Source organism: Mesocricetus auratus, unplaced genomic scaffold (assembly GCF_017639785.1).
Source record: "Mesocricetus auratus isolate SY011 unplaced genomic scaffold, BCM_Maur_2.0 Super-Scaffold_100010, whole genome shotgun sequence".
Taxonomy (NCBI): domain Eukaryota; kingdom Metazoa; phylum Chordata; class Mammalia; order Rodentia; family Cricetidae; genus Mesocricetus; species Mesocricetus auratus.
In genome coordinates this window covers 22,845,117-22,861,394 of record NW_024429194.1, presented here as the reverse complement: position 1 = coordinate 22,861,394, position 16,278 = coordinate 22,845,117, and the positions used below count along the sequence as shown (strand labels likewise).

Here is a 16,278-nt window from a genome sequence, read left to right as displayed (position 1 = left end):
GAAAGATTTTACAGCTGTGCTGAGTCTTCAGGGAGAGTAGAAGGCAAAACCACCCACCAGGGTAGCCTGCAGATAGCCAGGGGTGAGGTGAGCAGAGACGGGTGGGCCTAGTATCCACCTGAGGGACCCAAGGTCACTTCAATGCTACCACTAGGTGTAGGTTAGACACAGACACTTGGAGAGGAAGGCACACTTGTGAGGCATTGCTGTGCCCTCTGTCCAGGGGACTTAACCTCTGCCTTAGCCCCTTGTTCCCAAAGTTAGAACTTGAGTTAAAAAGTGACTGTTTTGAAGCAAAGAAAATTAGAAAATCATTTGAGTGTATGTACAATAGGAATATGGGAATTTAAGAACCAGTTTGGATGGGGATCTCTGGTGTTTCTGAGAGCTTATCAAGATAACATAGCTTGCCGGGCGGTGGTGGTGCATGCCTTTAATCCCAGCACTCAGGAGGCAGAGGCAGGCGGATCTCTGTGAGTTTGAGGCTGGGCTGGACCGATAGCCTCCAAAACAATACAGAGAAACCCTGCCTCGTAAAAACCAAAAAAAAAAAAAAAAAAAAAAAAAAGATAACATAGCTTACAGTTCAGAAGGATTCTAGCAATTTCCTCTAGGGCTATGTACCCTGAGCAAAACCCATGCACCACCACATCATGGCTAGGGGACTAATTACTAGTGCTTCGTTGTTGTTTGGGTGATTGGTTGGTTTGATTTGTTGAGGTTTTTTTTTGTTTTGGGGGTGTGTGTGCGTGCGTTCGTGCGTGCGTGCGTGCGTGCGTGCGTGCGTGCGTGCGTGTGTGTGTGTGTGTGTGTGTGTGTGTGTGTGTGTGTGTGTGTGTGTGTGTGTGTGTGTGGTGGTTTAGTTTTAAAAGAATAGAAGCACAGAGGTACGATAGCACTCAAGGACTGAGGCAGGAGAATCAAAAATTTAAGGCCAGCCAGGTCTATTATAGCCAAGTTCAGTTCAGCAAGGGCGGAATAGAGAAATCCTGTACCCATAGCAAACAAAGGTAAAGAAAAAGACAAGTGCAGGAGAAGTCACTGACAGCCTCTGCCACTTCCTGTCTACTGTCTGTATTCCCCTGTCACCTAACTTCTTGGTCTATAGCTAGGACCTGACTAGATGTAATTCTTAGTTAGTCTAGGGGAAAACATGCCTCAGATTAAATTTGGCACTAGCTGTTCTAAACATAATGCTTTTAGAAAGACTGGTCTCTCCTCTCTCCCTTTCCTGCTGTTCCCCTGGGGCAGACAGGACTTTCCTGTCTCCTTCTTCCTTTTGTCCTCTCTCTGTCTCTGTGTCTCTTTCCCTCAGTTCTCCCCCCTGCCCCCCCACCTTCCCTTTCTAATAAAACTCACAAAGATAAATAAATAAATTAGTGGTCTACAGCCACAGGTTCTTGCCGCCATCCACCTGCTTCAGCCTGTCGTGGCAGGGCCTACCACCTCCCTTCACTGCTCTGTTTTCCTGTGAATCTGGGGGAGTCTCCTGGGCTCTGGCCATTCTAATCTTTTCCATCTTGCAAATGGACCTTTTGCAGTGGTAGGACTGCTTAGGTTTTCTTACTAGAAAGAGGCCCCTGGTATTACTAGAGTAATACCTGATTGTTGAAGGAAAGTGGGCCTGCACAGAGTGAAGGCCATCTCTGGCCCAACCCCAGCACTGATCAGTATTTACTGGAGTTCTTCCTGCCCCCGTGGCTGTGCTGGGTCCAGAGACTCAGACAGACTTCTGCTTCTCTTCCTAAGTTGGAAAGTCCTGTCACCTCCTACTGCCCTGCTTTTCTGATCATCCTTCTCACAAAAGCAGGCTTGTTTCTGTCCAGCCTTTTCTGGGCACAGAGGTGGCCCTGAGATGGAAGAAGTGGGGTCACTTCAGCAGGTGGTATCTGAAATGCAGACTTAGTGACGTAGCACACCAGCTAAGAGTTCAAAAAGAACCTGTGAACATCAATCACTTCCTCCTACTTTCTTTGTGGTACCATTAAGATCCCTTAGCACCTTTGCTGGCCTCTTGTGGCAACTCAGAGGAATCTATCATTTTGAACGGTTTATATACCATTTAAAAAGACGGTTGTCAGTTAGCCTTGTGTTCAGCTCCTTAGATGAAAACAGTTGATTAATGAGCCACAGGGTCATATGTGTCAGTTAGAGAAAGGCCGTGGACTTTGGAAATCATTTCAGTTTCTTCCCAGTTCCCCTAGAGCAGTTTACCCATCTCTTGGCATAGGGAACAGTTGATATTTTGGTTATGGGGCTCTTGGTCACTGTCAGCTTGCTTCCAGTTGGCAGTGGCAGTAGGGAACTGCCATGTTGCTGCCTGAGCATACTCCTCCTCTCCTTGTTTATTCACTCTGGACCAGTTGTCATAGCCCAGTTAAGAAAGGTCAGTGCTACAGTGACCCTTTAAAATGGAAGAGGAATTGACTTCAGACACCTGAGTAATGAGTTTGTTTCAGAGTTTCTGGTGCATTTACACCCAGAGCCCAGGTTAGGGCAGCAGCTGACTGGACCTTAAAGTCCCCGCCGGGGAAACCCATGGGATTTTGAGATTCCGGTGATAGGAGCTGCTGACCTGTGACTGATTTCTAGTGTGAGACGAGAGCTACGGTCAGGGCTGCCTGCACCCAGGAGGGGGCATGTAAGACACATACTGGGACCACATACATGTTCCTCTTTCAGGAAAAGCTGTTCTGCTGGTAGCAGGGTACACCTTGTAGAGATGCAGTTCTGTTTTAAACTGGGCGGCGGTGGGTGGGGTTGGATTTGTTTATTGCATGGTCTGGTTGTGACTTCCTCCTCCCTGTTTTACCTGCCCACTTGCCTTTGGGTCCCTGTTGTCCTACCTTAGGTGACTTGGTGCGTTTCAGAGTTTCTGAAAGTGTTATATCCAGACACATGAGTATGTATGTAGCCTTCCTTCTCTCCCACCTCCATCGAGGGTAGCTCTTATGTACTGTAATGCTAGAGATGTCTGTTGATCTTGGAGATGTTTCCATAGTAGCAGAAAGCTTCTCCCCTTTCTCTTTAAAGCTGTAGTATCCCATTGTGAGAATATGCATGCATTAATATTTCACCAGCATTGGGGGAGTTACTAACCTTTTGCTTTTCCAAGCAATGGACTAGAAGTTTTTGTGGGGACTTGGAAGGCAGGCTGCCATTTGATTTTAGACTGGCAGGAAAGGGCTGGGTGTGGAGAGTTGGTCAAGTCCTCCCCTATATGTATGTGTGTTTATATCTAGGTGGCCCATATATTGAATACTCTTATTTTCTCTCATTTTCTCTTTCAGGGACAATTCAAGCTTTCGAAACACAAAAATCACATTGTGAAAGTGCAGAAGCTGGCAATAACCCTTTTCTGTTTGTTTGTCTGAATGGGTGCCAGGCTCAGGCAGTCCTTCTGTCTGCTCACTGAAGGGGGTACCTGAGCCGTGCGCTCCCCTTCTGCACTCACTCCTGGAAGACAACTCTGCTAGACACCTTCCAGCACTGCTGACTTTGTAACAGACAAACACGTCTTAATGGGCTTCTGCACGGGAGCGCAGCTGTTTTCTTGCTGCGTGCTGTCCACATGCCACTTGGCATCCTGCTGTGCAAAGGACTTGATTACCGACCACATGTTTGTGCCCTGTGCTGGGTCCGAGCTGAGCGTTATCAGTATTATGAATGCTTGCACATCCAGGAACAGCCTCTGCTTCGAGGTGAAGAGAAGCGAATGCCTCTTTCAGCTCTGCCGTTAAGTTATTGTGTGTTCCTCTCCCCCAAGCCCACCACTCTGAACATGTGTTAGGATGTGATGACAGCCTAGGATTCTGTGTCCTTCGCGCCTTACACCTCCAGTTCCCTCCAGTGGGCCTCTCCTTCCTAGGCACTGCGGCACTTAAATGGTGGCCCCAGACAGCACTGGTTTTGCTGGTAAAACATAAGGTATCTACCCTGTAAGAGAAGCTGGAGAAGAGTGCAGTTCAGTCAGAAGTTAGGTTACAATGCAGATCCCACGTGTAGGGTTGGAGTTGAGGGCAGTGACTGAAACCAGCCTCCCATAGGAGCGGGACTTGTGTGCTGAGCATGGTCTGTGGGGCTTGCATATCCCTCGTGGAGGAGGAAGTGACAGCTGGTTAGTGTTTCATTAACACTGTGTAGATCCTACAGTGCTGAAGCAGACATCTGAAGAAAAGGATGGTTTCATTTGATGTCTGTGTCTGTCTGCTATGGTTGGAAAAGACTCTTGGCCCTCATTGCCTGGATATAAAGAAATTGTCCAGATCCATGATGCCCGGAAGATTCCTGCAGGCATGTCCTCATCAGAGAAGCTGGGTGATCTGACTCTGAGAGCCTGAAGCCAGAGAGTTCAAAAGAGCACCCAAGAAAAAGGAGAAATGGGCAGCTTGTTTACAGCAGCTTCAAGTAGCTCCGTGTACTGGGCTCTTGTGAGCCGAGATGGCAGTACCTTAAATTAAGGCCTCTCTTTAAATCATATCCCCGAAGCCTCCGGGTCCTCAGCCATGGGTCTCAGGAATTCGGGATGTAACAGCATCTCCTTGTGTCCGCCCTACTCTCGTTCAGCTTTCCAGCTCCTAAGCTCCTGAGTCACTGCTGTCTGGGGACACCTTTTCCTGAAAGAGCAGAGTGCATGGCCAAGAGGGGAGGTCTTTCTGCTGTGGGTGAAGCCATCTGAGAAGGATGTCCAGCAGCGATTGAAATGCCAGGAATCTGAAGAATGCCTTCTGGGTGGTTGTGAAGGGCTCAGGCAAAACCAGAGCATCATTGGCTGCCAAGGATGCAAAGGCTGCCTCTGGAGGCTTGACTAAAGCAGGGGGCCTTCATACTTGCCTGTGCTCAGGTCGCCTCAAAAATCCCAAAGAGCAGACATTTGGACTTGCCTTCCTTTGGGCATCTTTCTGGTGTGTGTGTGTGTGTGTGTGTGTGTGTGTGTGTGTGTGTGTGTTTGCACATACATGTGTAGTGTGTTTATGAGTGAGGCCTGTGTCAGGCCTAGTGGTTAGATGTTCTGTTTTGCCTTTATTTTTAAATCTCATTTGTTCAAATATTTGAATCTCCTATGTTTTCTAGAGCTGCTTGTCTTTTCCCATCCTCTTGGTCATTATAGTATTTGACAGTTGGGTTTTTTCCCCTACCATCCAAAGTATGCCAGCCCTGCTCCCATTAGAGTGAGGGGTTCTCACCATCAGGCAGCATCTCCACCCCAGTGTTCTTCAGGTGCTCTGCCTAACAGCTAGAAGGGGAAACTGAATGATCAGTTTACCCACGCCACCCATACTTTGCAAACTAGCTGGAGAAGTCTCTCCATTTATTCTGACTCCGTGGGCCTCTGGTATGCTGAGATACCACATGGTTATGGTTACAGTATCATCGGTTCTCAAAACAGGTAGAGGTCTCCAGAGCCAGTGTGACCCAGCATGATAGGCTGCTGCTAAGGAAGGGAGAGTCATGTTCTGGCTATTTTCCCTTCTGCCTTCACGGCCCCTCTCCTCTCAAAAGAGAGCTTTTCTCTTTGCCCTTTTGTTTATGTGTGTGTGTTTTCCCTGTGACACTGGCAGTGGCAATACTTTTTCATCCAGAGAAAAGCTTGTCAGTGCTCCAAGAATGAATTTCCAAGTATTTGCTGGAGGGGAAGGAGCAGGGGCTGTGACAGAGTGATGTAGTGTTGCACTTTGAGAGGATTATCTACTGCAGTAATAAATGGAGGAAGAGCAAGAGCAGCTGTGGACTTGTTCATACGAGGGAAGTGGGGACACAGGGGTGGGTGGTATAGGTCTGTCCTGGTCTCCACTTGCAATGCATTGCAGAATTCCAGATGGTACCGATAATGCAGACAACCGTGACACAGATTTAGTATGAAAATAGTCTGGATTGGTTTTTTGTTTTCTTTTGTTTGGGAGACAGTTCCATGTAGCCTAGACTGTCCTCAAACTTGGTGTAGTAGAGGTTGACTTTGAGTTTCTGAGTCTCCTGTCTCTGTCTTCCAAATGCTGGAAGTTACAGTTGTGTGCCATTGTTTCCTGGTTAGTTTATGCTATGCTGGGGATTGAACCCATGGCTTCATACTTGCTAGTTAAGTATCTTCCAACTGAGCCACATCTCCAACCCTCAGGGTTTCTCTGTATTGTTTTGGAGGCTGTCTTGGAACTAGCTCTGTAGACCAGGCTGGCCTCGAACTCACAGAGATCCGCCTGCCTCTGCCTCCCGAGTGCTGGGATTAAAGGCGTGCGCCACCAGCGCCCGGCACCATAATTCATTTTTACATTTTTGTTACTGTTTTGTTGGGCAGGATCTCACCTTATTGACCCTGAATTTACCATGAACCTCTTGCCTCTGGTTCTTTAGTGCTGGTATTAAAGGTGTGTCCTGCCTCGATTTACATATTTAACATTCAAAGAGTGCTCTTAGTGAACCTCAGCTGAGGATATGGAGTACTGGAGTGAAGACAGAAGGAAAATCAGAGAACCTGGGAGATGATAAAATCCCATAGAAACGGAGTTGTTCATACATGGAAGCCGGCAAACTTGACCGAATTTACTATAGGGCAGTGTTTCAGCTGAACTGCACAGGTCTAAGTGCTTCTGAGGCCTCTGCACTGGGCCTGGAGGAGGGACCAGAGCAAGGGTTATAAATGCCTATGCAGCTGCTAATGGAAGTGTAGGGAAGCAGTGCCCTATAGGGAGGAGGCCTTTAGGTTTCAGGAAACCTTCCTGAAAATTTGAGCTGTCAATGAAGAGGCTGGCTGGGCCTGGGAGGAACAGCAGAGGACAGATCACCTAGTGGGGATTTGCCAAGGTCCTGAGGGGAGATGAGATGGCATTTGGGGGCTGGGGAGTGGGGGAATTGAAAGCAGGGTTTCTCTGTGTAGCCCTAGCTGACCTGGAGTTCACTCTGTACACCAGGCTGGTCTTGAACTCAGAGTTCTGCCTGCCGAGTGCTGGAATTAAAGGTGTGGGCCACCACCCCACCCCACTGACCAGATAGCTTTTGAAGCCTCACCCAGCCAGGGGCTGGAGAGATGACTCAGCAGTTAAGAGCACTGCTTACTCTTCCAAAGGTCCTGAGTTCAATTCCCAGCAACCACACAGTGGTTCACAACCATCTGCAATGAGATCTGGTGCCCTCTTCTGACCTGTGGTCGGACAATTGGAGGCAGAACACTGTATATGTAAATAAACCTTAAAAAAATAGGCTTGCCACCTTGGAAGTCTAGTGGTATCAGACAGATGATGTCAGCTAGTAAATTGAGTCCCAACAACCAATCAGCCTGCCAGTTTAGCTAAGAATATACTAAATTTCCAGTTCTTGGTCTCCAGAGAAACTTGTGCCATGTGTTTATAAAAGGATGACTCTGTGGCCAGCTTTTCCTAATTGCCTGTGCCGGGAAGAGGTAGAAAGGGGTGATGTGTGACTCCTATAAGCCCAGCAGGAAATCTCAAAGGAACGGGACAACAGGGAGCAGCCTCAAATCTCAGGAGCACCAGCACCTGTCACACCCCGTCATCTCTTCCAGACAGCCTAGACTTGGGGCTCACATTCATTGCCTACTTTGGCTGCCCACAGGAGCCCTTTCCTGCAAGCGCCCCTGCTCACCAGACTGACCCAGAATCAGCACTCCACTCTTTTCCCCCACAGGGCTTGTCTTTCCTCTCAAAACAGCTTTCCAGACTTTTTTATTTCAGACAGGGTTTTGCTATGTAACCCAGGCTGGCCTTGACTCTATCTTTCTTTTTCAGCCTCCCAAGGGCTATAATTCCAGGCATGAGCCACCATGCCCACCTGCAAGTCTTAATTTCTTATTAAAAAAAAAAAACAGGGCATAGAGGCACATGCCTATAATCCCAGGACTCAGAAGACAGAGGCAGAAGGACCACAAATGCAAGGATAGTGACCACATAGTGAGACTGTCCTGAAGCAAAACAAAATTCCCAGATTAGACAGACAGACAGACAGACAGACAGACAGACAGACAGATAGATAGATAGATCTGGTAGATCTACATGATGAGATACAATTCGTCAATAAAGAGAAAAGTGCTAACCATAAAAAGACATGGCCCCTCAAATGCCTTTACAACTCCATGATGTCAACTCTGAGAACTGCATTTCACTCAGTGTTTTTTCTGTAAACCTTAAAGTACCCTTTGGCAGAAAGCACACAGAAAAGGAGAATGCTTTTTTTAACAGTCCATGTTCTTGCTTACTCAGAAAAATGATTCTTTTTTTCCTAATGGTTAAATGTTACATTTAAGTGCCTTATCTATTGTGCATGTGTTTGTGAGTGCCAGAGAGTGTATGCCAATGTATCGGTCAGGACAACTTTTGGGTTTAGTTCTGTCTTTCCACTGTGGGCGTTCACAAGAGTAGAGAAGTTCCAGGTGGCCAAGTCTGACTTGTCTCAAGTGCACAGTGATGAAGGACAGCTCTCAGGGCCACACCTTGAAAGTGAGGTGGCATTAGCCAGGAAGGAAAGACTTGGAAACCAGTCTTCAAAAGATCAGAATAATTTCTAGGTGAAGGGTCTGCTTGCCATAAAAGCCCCGACGCTCTTTAAGGCACACAGCATAGTCCGCCAGCCAAAACCATCAATTTCACAATGTTTGGTATCTAATAAAAATTCCTTGACATAGGAGGGAGGAAGTGGAGAAAGACCTTCAGTCTGAAGAGCAGATGCTATAAATAAGTTTAACAAGGGCAAAGATGCTAAAATGGAGATTTCCATTTTAAATGAATCTCCAACTCCCATTCCTTAGTGAAAATTGGAACGGGAATCCATCTTGTCGTTGCTTCCCACAAAAGTTGTCCTGACCTCTACACTTGCGTACACTCTGTTGCACTCACAAACACATGCAGTGAGCCGTGGCTATTGACCCCCTGCCAATGGACCAGTCCTGCAGTGTGACCTTGTTACCAAACTTAACACACCAGGGCCCCTTGCCGATTCCAGTGTTGCCTCCTCCAGAAAGCCCTCCCTGTCCTCCTGTGACGACGTGTTCTTGCTGCCCATTTCCTTCTTGCTTGCCATTTATCGAAGTGCTTGATGACTTTGTGTGAGTATAAAATCATCTCCCCCTGAGGATGTAAACTGAGGCCTGGTGTGTTCTTGAGTCGCAGGAAGGAAACAGCACCTGGTTAAGTCTTAGATAAGGTACTTCTGCACTGCCTGCGAGAAGCGCACTGGCTGCGGGAACCGATCGCTCGCTAGCTGCTCTCCGAAGTTTCTCTTCAGGTCAGGAACAGTAGGACGGAGGGCTCGCCTTCGACGTGAGTCGCTCCCGGGGCATAAAAAGTACAATGCAGCTGGTGCTCCTTGAAGTCCTTTGTTAAAAGTCTGCCCTCCCTCCTTGGTCCAGGTTAGTTTTGGTCCCATCCCCACCGGGTCCGCGGTCATGCCCGACTGTCTCCACTAGGGTGCGCTCCGGGATCCCAATTCCCTCTGGGCAGCCGATCTGCAATCTTAAAGTCTGTCTGCTCAGGCTGGTCTTCTAAGAGAGAATGTGAACAGAAAGCCTGCAAGATTTGCACAGCCTCCTGCGAACCTCCAGGCGTAGTGAAATCTGCAATGGATCTTACCTGTCCAGGAATGAGGCAGCTTCCTTACCTTAATCCTCTGCGACCAAGGCCGGGTCGCCTAGGTAGATAGAAGACAAGGCTGGCCAACATCTGCGCCTGCTTTCGAGCTGACCCCGGACTTCAAAGCAGGGGAGCGCCAGATCGCTCCGTTTTCACAGAGGCAAGCCCTTTCGGAAACTTTCTCCTCTTCCCTCTGCCTTCCCTCCCCCCCCACCTCGGTCCTTATTTTCAAGTCTCCTTTCTTTTGGGATTGGGTCTTGCTCCCATCTAACTCATTAACTGGTAGAAGATAACCTTGAACTCCCAGTCATTCTTCCACCTCCCAAGTGTTGAGATGGCAGGTGTATGACACCACTCTAGAAAGGTATTTTTGACTTTATTAATTTTTAAAAAGTATTAGTTTAACCATTTTTTGAGGTGTTAGGAGGCAAACCCAGAGCTTTATTCATGCCAGGCAAGTGATTTATTATCCAGCATCCCGCATTTTTGTTTTATATTATTTATTTGGAACTGCAGGGTACCTGAGGAATAAGCAGGACACACAATGACGCATGCATTCACACATCTCATTATCACAATACTAGCAAGTGGATAGGACAGTGTGTTGCTTGGACTTTTCATACATGAACGTGACTGAGCTCTTCTATTAAAAAATCAGAGATTGCCGGGCAGTGGTGGCACACGACTTTAATCCCAGCATTGGGGAGGCAGAGGCAGGTGGATCTCTGTGAGTTCGAGACCAGCCTGGTCTACAGAGTGAGTTCCAGGACAGCCTCCAAAGCCACAAAGAAACCCTGTCTCGAAAAACAAACAAATAAATAAATAAATAAATAAATAAATAAAAATCAGAGATTATCTTTTTGTTTGTTTTTGTTTTTCGAGGCAGGGTTTCTCTGTATAACAATCCTAGCTGGCCTCCAACTCACAGAGATCCGCCTGCCTCTACCTCCCAAGCGGTGGGATTAAAGGCGTGAGACTATTTTTTAAAGGTTTTTTTTTATGTGTGTGTCTTTGTGTGTTCAGCTACCTGAGGAAGCCAGAGAGAGCCCTGAATCCCTAGAGCTGAGGTTGCAGGCATTAAGAACCTGGTGTGGATTCTTTGGAAAGCACGTGACCAACCACCTCCCACTTACTTTTAGGGTGTAAGCGTCCACTCGGGCAAATTTATTCTGGTTTGCTTTTTATTTGGCATTGAACCCAAGGCTAAAATATTTGCTCTACCACTAAGCTATACCATCAGTCTCTGTAAACATATCTGATGAAGGGAGCTAAAATTAAGTGAAATATACTTTTCTGAGACTGGGTAATTCAGACCGGTTTTAAACTCAAAATGCTTGCCTCAGTTTCCCAAGTGCTGGAATTATAGGACCACCCAGAACAAATTTTCACTTCAGCTATTCTTGACTTTCCTCCTCTGTTATTTTTTTTTCAGTACCCAAGTGTGCTGGACACTGTGTGGGAATCAGGGATCCAAGCTGAATTGATTAAGGCCATCTGAGAGTTTTCCCCAGCAGGAGGGACAGATGTGACACTCAGAACCAGAGGAGTCTTGGGCTTCTTTCTCCTCCCGCTTTCCACTACCCCTCTGTCTCCAGCCCCTGTGTTTCCCCTGATACAAAACCTGCTCATCACTCCCAAGATGGAAACATTCTCAGCTGTGGGCATGGCCCTGAACCCAGTCGTTTTCAACAGGGGCCCAACACAACCCAGAGCAAATGCTGGTCCTTGGGTGTCTTCCTGTAGTTCTTCAGTGGTGACATGACTCAGGTGGCCTCAAAACATCTGGAGATGCCTCTGCCGGTGGGTGGTGGGACGAGTCATCCCCCAACTCTCTGTGGAATAAGAGACTAGGACCCAAAACACTGACTACCCCTCTCAGCCCTCACACAGAGATGACAGGAATGGGGTTGAGGTAGAGAGAGAGCCATCCACCGTTTGCTAAGGGGAGTTCTCTGAGTCTCCAAATTGGGACTTCAAAGGAGGGGGCACCATTTGCAAAGTTTTTTTTAATTTTGAAACAGGATCTCATGTAACCTAGGCTAGCCCCAAACTCACTATGTGGCTAAAGAGGATCTTGAATTTTGGATCCTTCTACTTCTACTCCCCTAGTGTTAGAATTACAGGCACTATCATGCTTAGTTTGCAGTGTTAGGGCCTCTTATGTGCTAGACAGTTAACCAACGAGCTACATCTTTATCATACTCATATACATTATGTATACATCTGGGCATGGTGACACACACCTTTAATCCCAGAACTTGGCAAGCAGAGTTGTAGGACAGCCTGGTCTACAGAGTGAGGTCCAGGACAGCCAAGGCTGCAAAGTGAGGTCCTGGACAGCCTGGTCTATTTGACTTCTTTTTCTGCTTTACCTCCTTCCAGGACCGGAAATTGTACAGTTGTAGGTACAGCACTACATGTAGTGATTTTTGTATATAGATATAATTGGTTTTCTTTATACTCCTGTGTGGTTTTCTGTTTTTAAATTATTTTTCATACATACCCATTCTAGAAAGAGTCTATGTGTGCAACCAGAGACCATCAAGGGGCCAGGGAGCAGGTGGGCCAAGTCCCCTACGTTGTTGTCTGATTCCTGAGGAGTCACCAGCTGCGTGCAGGGTCCCACTGCTAAGTGTCAGCCAGACACAGTGAGCAGGGGTGCTCCAGCTCCAATGGGAGGAAGAGGAGGAGCTGAGATGGCACCAGCCATCTGGGGACCTGCTCCTGCCTGATAGGTGTTCAGGGACCTCAGGAAAGAACAACGTCAAGCTGGGCCATGGTGGCCCTGCCTTTAGTCCCAGCACTTGGGAGATCAAGACCAGCCTAGTCTACAGAGTGAGTTCCAGGACAACCAGGGCCACACAGAAAACCCTGTCTTTAACCCTCCCCCCCCAAAAAAGAACAATGTCAAGGCTGGAGAGATGGCGTTTGGCACTCTTATAGCAGACATAGGCGTGGTTCCCAGCACCCACACGGCAGCTTACATACATCTGTAACTGCAGTTCTAGGGGATCTGGCATCCACCCTCTTCTGGCCTCATGAGTCTTCTCTAAGCACAAGGAAGACCACAGCTCCACACTTTGGTACCTCTGAATCTTGAGAGGGTGCAATGCACCCCACACCTTACCCAAGCTACCTTTGTAATAAACCCTTCATAGCAAGAGGGCTCCAGCTGCCTAGAGAACAGGAGTTATGATTGAAGCCCAGTCCCAGGTGTGAGCCCTGAAGGCAGGCAGAGAACTTGGTGAAGGGTGTCACCAGCGGACACAACCCCCTCAGCATCTCCTCCTCAGGTCCAACAGTTTCCTCCCAACCTCCGGGCCAAGCCTGACATCCCCTTAGGCAAAGACTGTTCGAGCCACTGAGCACTATCAACATTCAAGAGCCAGGGCAGGGGAGAGCCTGCGTAGCCTGTGGAGGCCTTCTGACCAGCTGTTCTGCACAGCAGCCAGCGTGGACGGCCTGTCTGAGACCTCCTGGGTGCTATATTCTCCCTGGTAAGTGCTGGCTCCCTGGTCCAGCATCCCTTCCAGAGAAGAGCCAGTGGGTCTGGCCTGACACTAGCCTGCTGGTAAATTTTTCATCTCTTTACCTGCCTGGCCCTATCCATATGGGAGCAATGACACCAGCTGGTAGTGACAACACAGCATCTACATCATCTCTGCTTTCTTCTATTGAAGATTCCAAGAAGCCCACAGTCAGCTGGGCTCAGGACACCATGAACGTAGCTTCACCCTCTGTGAGCTTTTTATTGACATGGAAACAAACACAGGCTCAGAAGTTACTAAGAATAAATCTAAAGGGAAGCTACAGGCTAAGAGCAAATGCCCTCAAGACATGTCTGCCAAGAATATACAACCAGAAGTGGACCCCAAACTCAGACAAACATAGTACCAGAGAAGACATACGGAGGGTTAACTGAGACTCGGAGCACCAACCAGCGCCACCAGCCACTGGAGAAATGCTATTTAAAACCACAATGAAGCTGGGGGTGTGGCTCAGTTGGTGGAGTTCTTGCCTGCTATGAACAAAGGCCTGGCTTTGAGTCCCCAGCGCCACATAAACTGGCCATGGGGACACACCTGTAACCCTAGCTCTCAGGAAGCAGAGGCAGGAGTATCAGAAACTCAAGGTCATTCTCAGCTGTGGTGAGTTCAAGGCCAGCCTGTGTTCCAGAGACTTTATCATAGACAGACAAACAGGCAGGCAGGCAGGCAGGCAGATGGAGCCAAGGAGAAATCCCATGTTGGTGAAGGAGAATTCGAGGCCAGTTTTGGTTACATAGCAAGCTTCTCTCAGAAAAAGCAGTGCTTTCTTTGGCAGCACATATACTAAGTTTGGAACAGCGAAGAGAAGATTAGCATGGCCTCTGTGCAGGGATAACACAAAAAGTTGTGGAGCGGTCTGTATGAAAAAAAAACCCAAGCCGGGCATTGGTGGCGCACACCTTCAATCCCAGCACTCGGGAGGCAGAGGCAGGTGGATCTCTGTGAGCTCCAGGACAGCCTCCAAAACAATACAGAGAAACCCTGTCTCGAAAAACAAAACAAAAAAATTAAAATAAATACACAGAATGGCTGGGGTGGGACTCAGATCACTTGACTCATATTAGAGCCCTGGGTTAGATCCCAAACACTGCTAGACAAGCACAATGAGACCATGAACTCAGACACCCCCTCTGTGAATAGCTACAAACCTCTGAAAGTGTCATATATGGGCAAGTGGGACCATCTTAAAACTGAAGCATAATATTTGAAATATTTGCTGTCCTACTGGCAATAACTAACTGAATGACCCATGTGTCCACACAAAGTCACAAATATCAATTCTCACAGCAGCTCACTGGTCGAAGACCAAACTGAAAACGACTCTCATGCTCACCATGAACAATAAGCAATTAACTAGCTGTGGTTATGTCCACCCAATGGGAAGCGGCTGCTCAGGCACAGGAAGGAACCAAAGTGGACACGCACAGTCAGAGGCAGAGAGAAGTGTGTCTGTGTCTGTCCTGACTCTACTTATACAGAAGGGTGGGAGGCTCACTCTTGCCAGCCTGTCAGCTCAAGGGTCTCTATGTCCTCTCAGGTCCCCTTGGTATGCAGGGGTTTTCTCTGGCTTCCCTCATGGAAGTGCCTGCCCTGTGGCCCAGCAGAGTTCTCTCTATCTCTCTGTCTCTGTCTCTGTCTCTCTCTCTCTCTCTCTCTCACTCACTCACACACACACATACACACACAGAGCACAGCAGCCAGAGGCCTAACGTAAGTGATGGGAATCAAACTCTAAACTCATGGCTTCTGCAAGAGCAGCAAGCACTCTTAACCACTAAGCCATCTCTATTCCCTTCTTTGTTGTCTTAATTGTTCAAAACAAGCAATTAACTTGATGTGTTTCAGTAAGAGATACACCTCATTGGCTTCCTGCAGTCTAAATGAAGTGCTCATCGCTATCCCAAGGGCCCGGGCTTCACTCCGCCTCTTTACCTTCAGGCAGAGCTACATGTGTGTGTGGTGGCATTGTTACACATGCAGTAGATGCTGTGTGCAACTTGGAACAGATGAATCCACACCAAGGCTGGTATCACGTGTATTCACCACAGCACATCTTCTGCTTTAGTCCCTGTGGCTGTTCCTTCGTTTGTGTGTGTCAGAGATAGTCTCACGTAGCCACAGCCATGGGCCACTACAGGCTTAGGCTTCGTATTTAAACCTGCTGCAGCTTGCCTGTGCCTGTCTGTCCATGCCCAGTCCTGTTTGTCTAGATTTGTCCCTGGGTGGTGCTGTGAGGCAGAAAGCAGATTTTTCCCCCTCTGAGGAGGGGAGGGGGAGGGGAGGAAGCATTCTCTGACAGTCTGTATGTCCCAAGGCTTTGAAGCAACACTTTACTGAATGACACAATTTCCTTTAATAGCATAGTCATTTTCTTGTAATAAACTTCTATTGAGGCACAGCCTTGTTCCAGGCAATTGTTGTGGCTTAATTTATGCACACACATGTGTACACACACACACACACACACACACACACAGAGAGAGAGAGAGAGAGAGAGAGAGAGAGAGAGAGAGAGAGAGAGAGAGAGAGAGAGAGAGCTCTGTGGCAAACCACCTCAGCAGCCAACAGGAGGAAGAAACTCTGTGGGTAGATAATTGCCTGGGCCAACAAAACATGGTCTGCATGCATCATGCATGGTGGTTTTATTACCAACCTTAGGGGGAAAAAAGGAGCCCTGATCCGGGCTACAGCAGGGAGAACCATGATGACCTCAACTCCAAGAAACCAGCCAGACACTCAAAGGACAGATGCTAGCCCGGCGTTGGTGGCGCACGCCTTTACTCCCAGCACTCGGGAGGCAGAGGCAGGGAGATCTCTGTGAGTTCGAGGCCAGCCTGGTCTACAGAGCAAGTTCCAGGACAGCCTCCAAAGCTACAGAGAAACCCTGTCTCGAACTTACAAAACAGTAGGGCTAGATGCAGTTCAGTAGCAGAGCATTGACTGGCTTACCATGCAAGGTTCTGGTTCTGATTTCAAGAACACACACACACACACACACACCCCAAGAAAGAAAGGCTGTTATTGAATATACGTGTTAGTCATCTTTCTGCCAATGAAGCAATCATCTGAGGTTGCAGCCATGGTCCGTTGGCCCCATTGTTTTTGGGGTCTGAGCAAACCGTGGCAGGAATGTTCATAGCAGCAAGGAAGCAAAG

General features: G+C 48.0%; 1 protein-coding gene and 1 non-coding gene across 3 annotated transcripts in view; both read left to right on the top strand.

The window, feature by feature from the left end:
* Nucleotides 1–5,718, top strand: part of Eif4e2 (eukaryotic translation initiation factor 4E family member 2) — a 30,319-nt gene extending 24,601 nt beyond the window's left edge. For both annotated transcript variants that reach the window (XM_040753103.1, XM_013122147.3), the window contains one exon: nucleotides 3,291–5,718. Coding sequence is in view for 1 of the 2 variants with exons in the window: in XM_013122147.3 (XP_012977601.1) it covers nucleotides 3,291–3,330 (40 nt within the window). In the remaining variant the exon portion in view is untranslated. The remainder of the gene's footprint in view (nucleotides 1–3,290) is intronic.
* Nucleotides 5,719–13,882: 8,164 nt separating this feature from the next.
* On the top strand, nucleotides 13,883–13,989 carry LOC121143044. The gene has a single exon (XR_005880176.1). It is a non-coding gene; the product is annotated as a U6 spliceosomal RNA (small nuclear RNA).
* The last annotated feature ends 2,289 nt before the right edge of the window (nucleotides 13,990–16,278 follow it).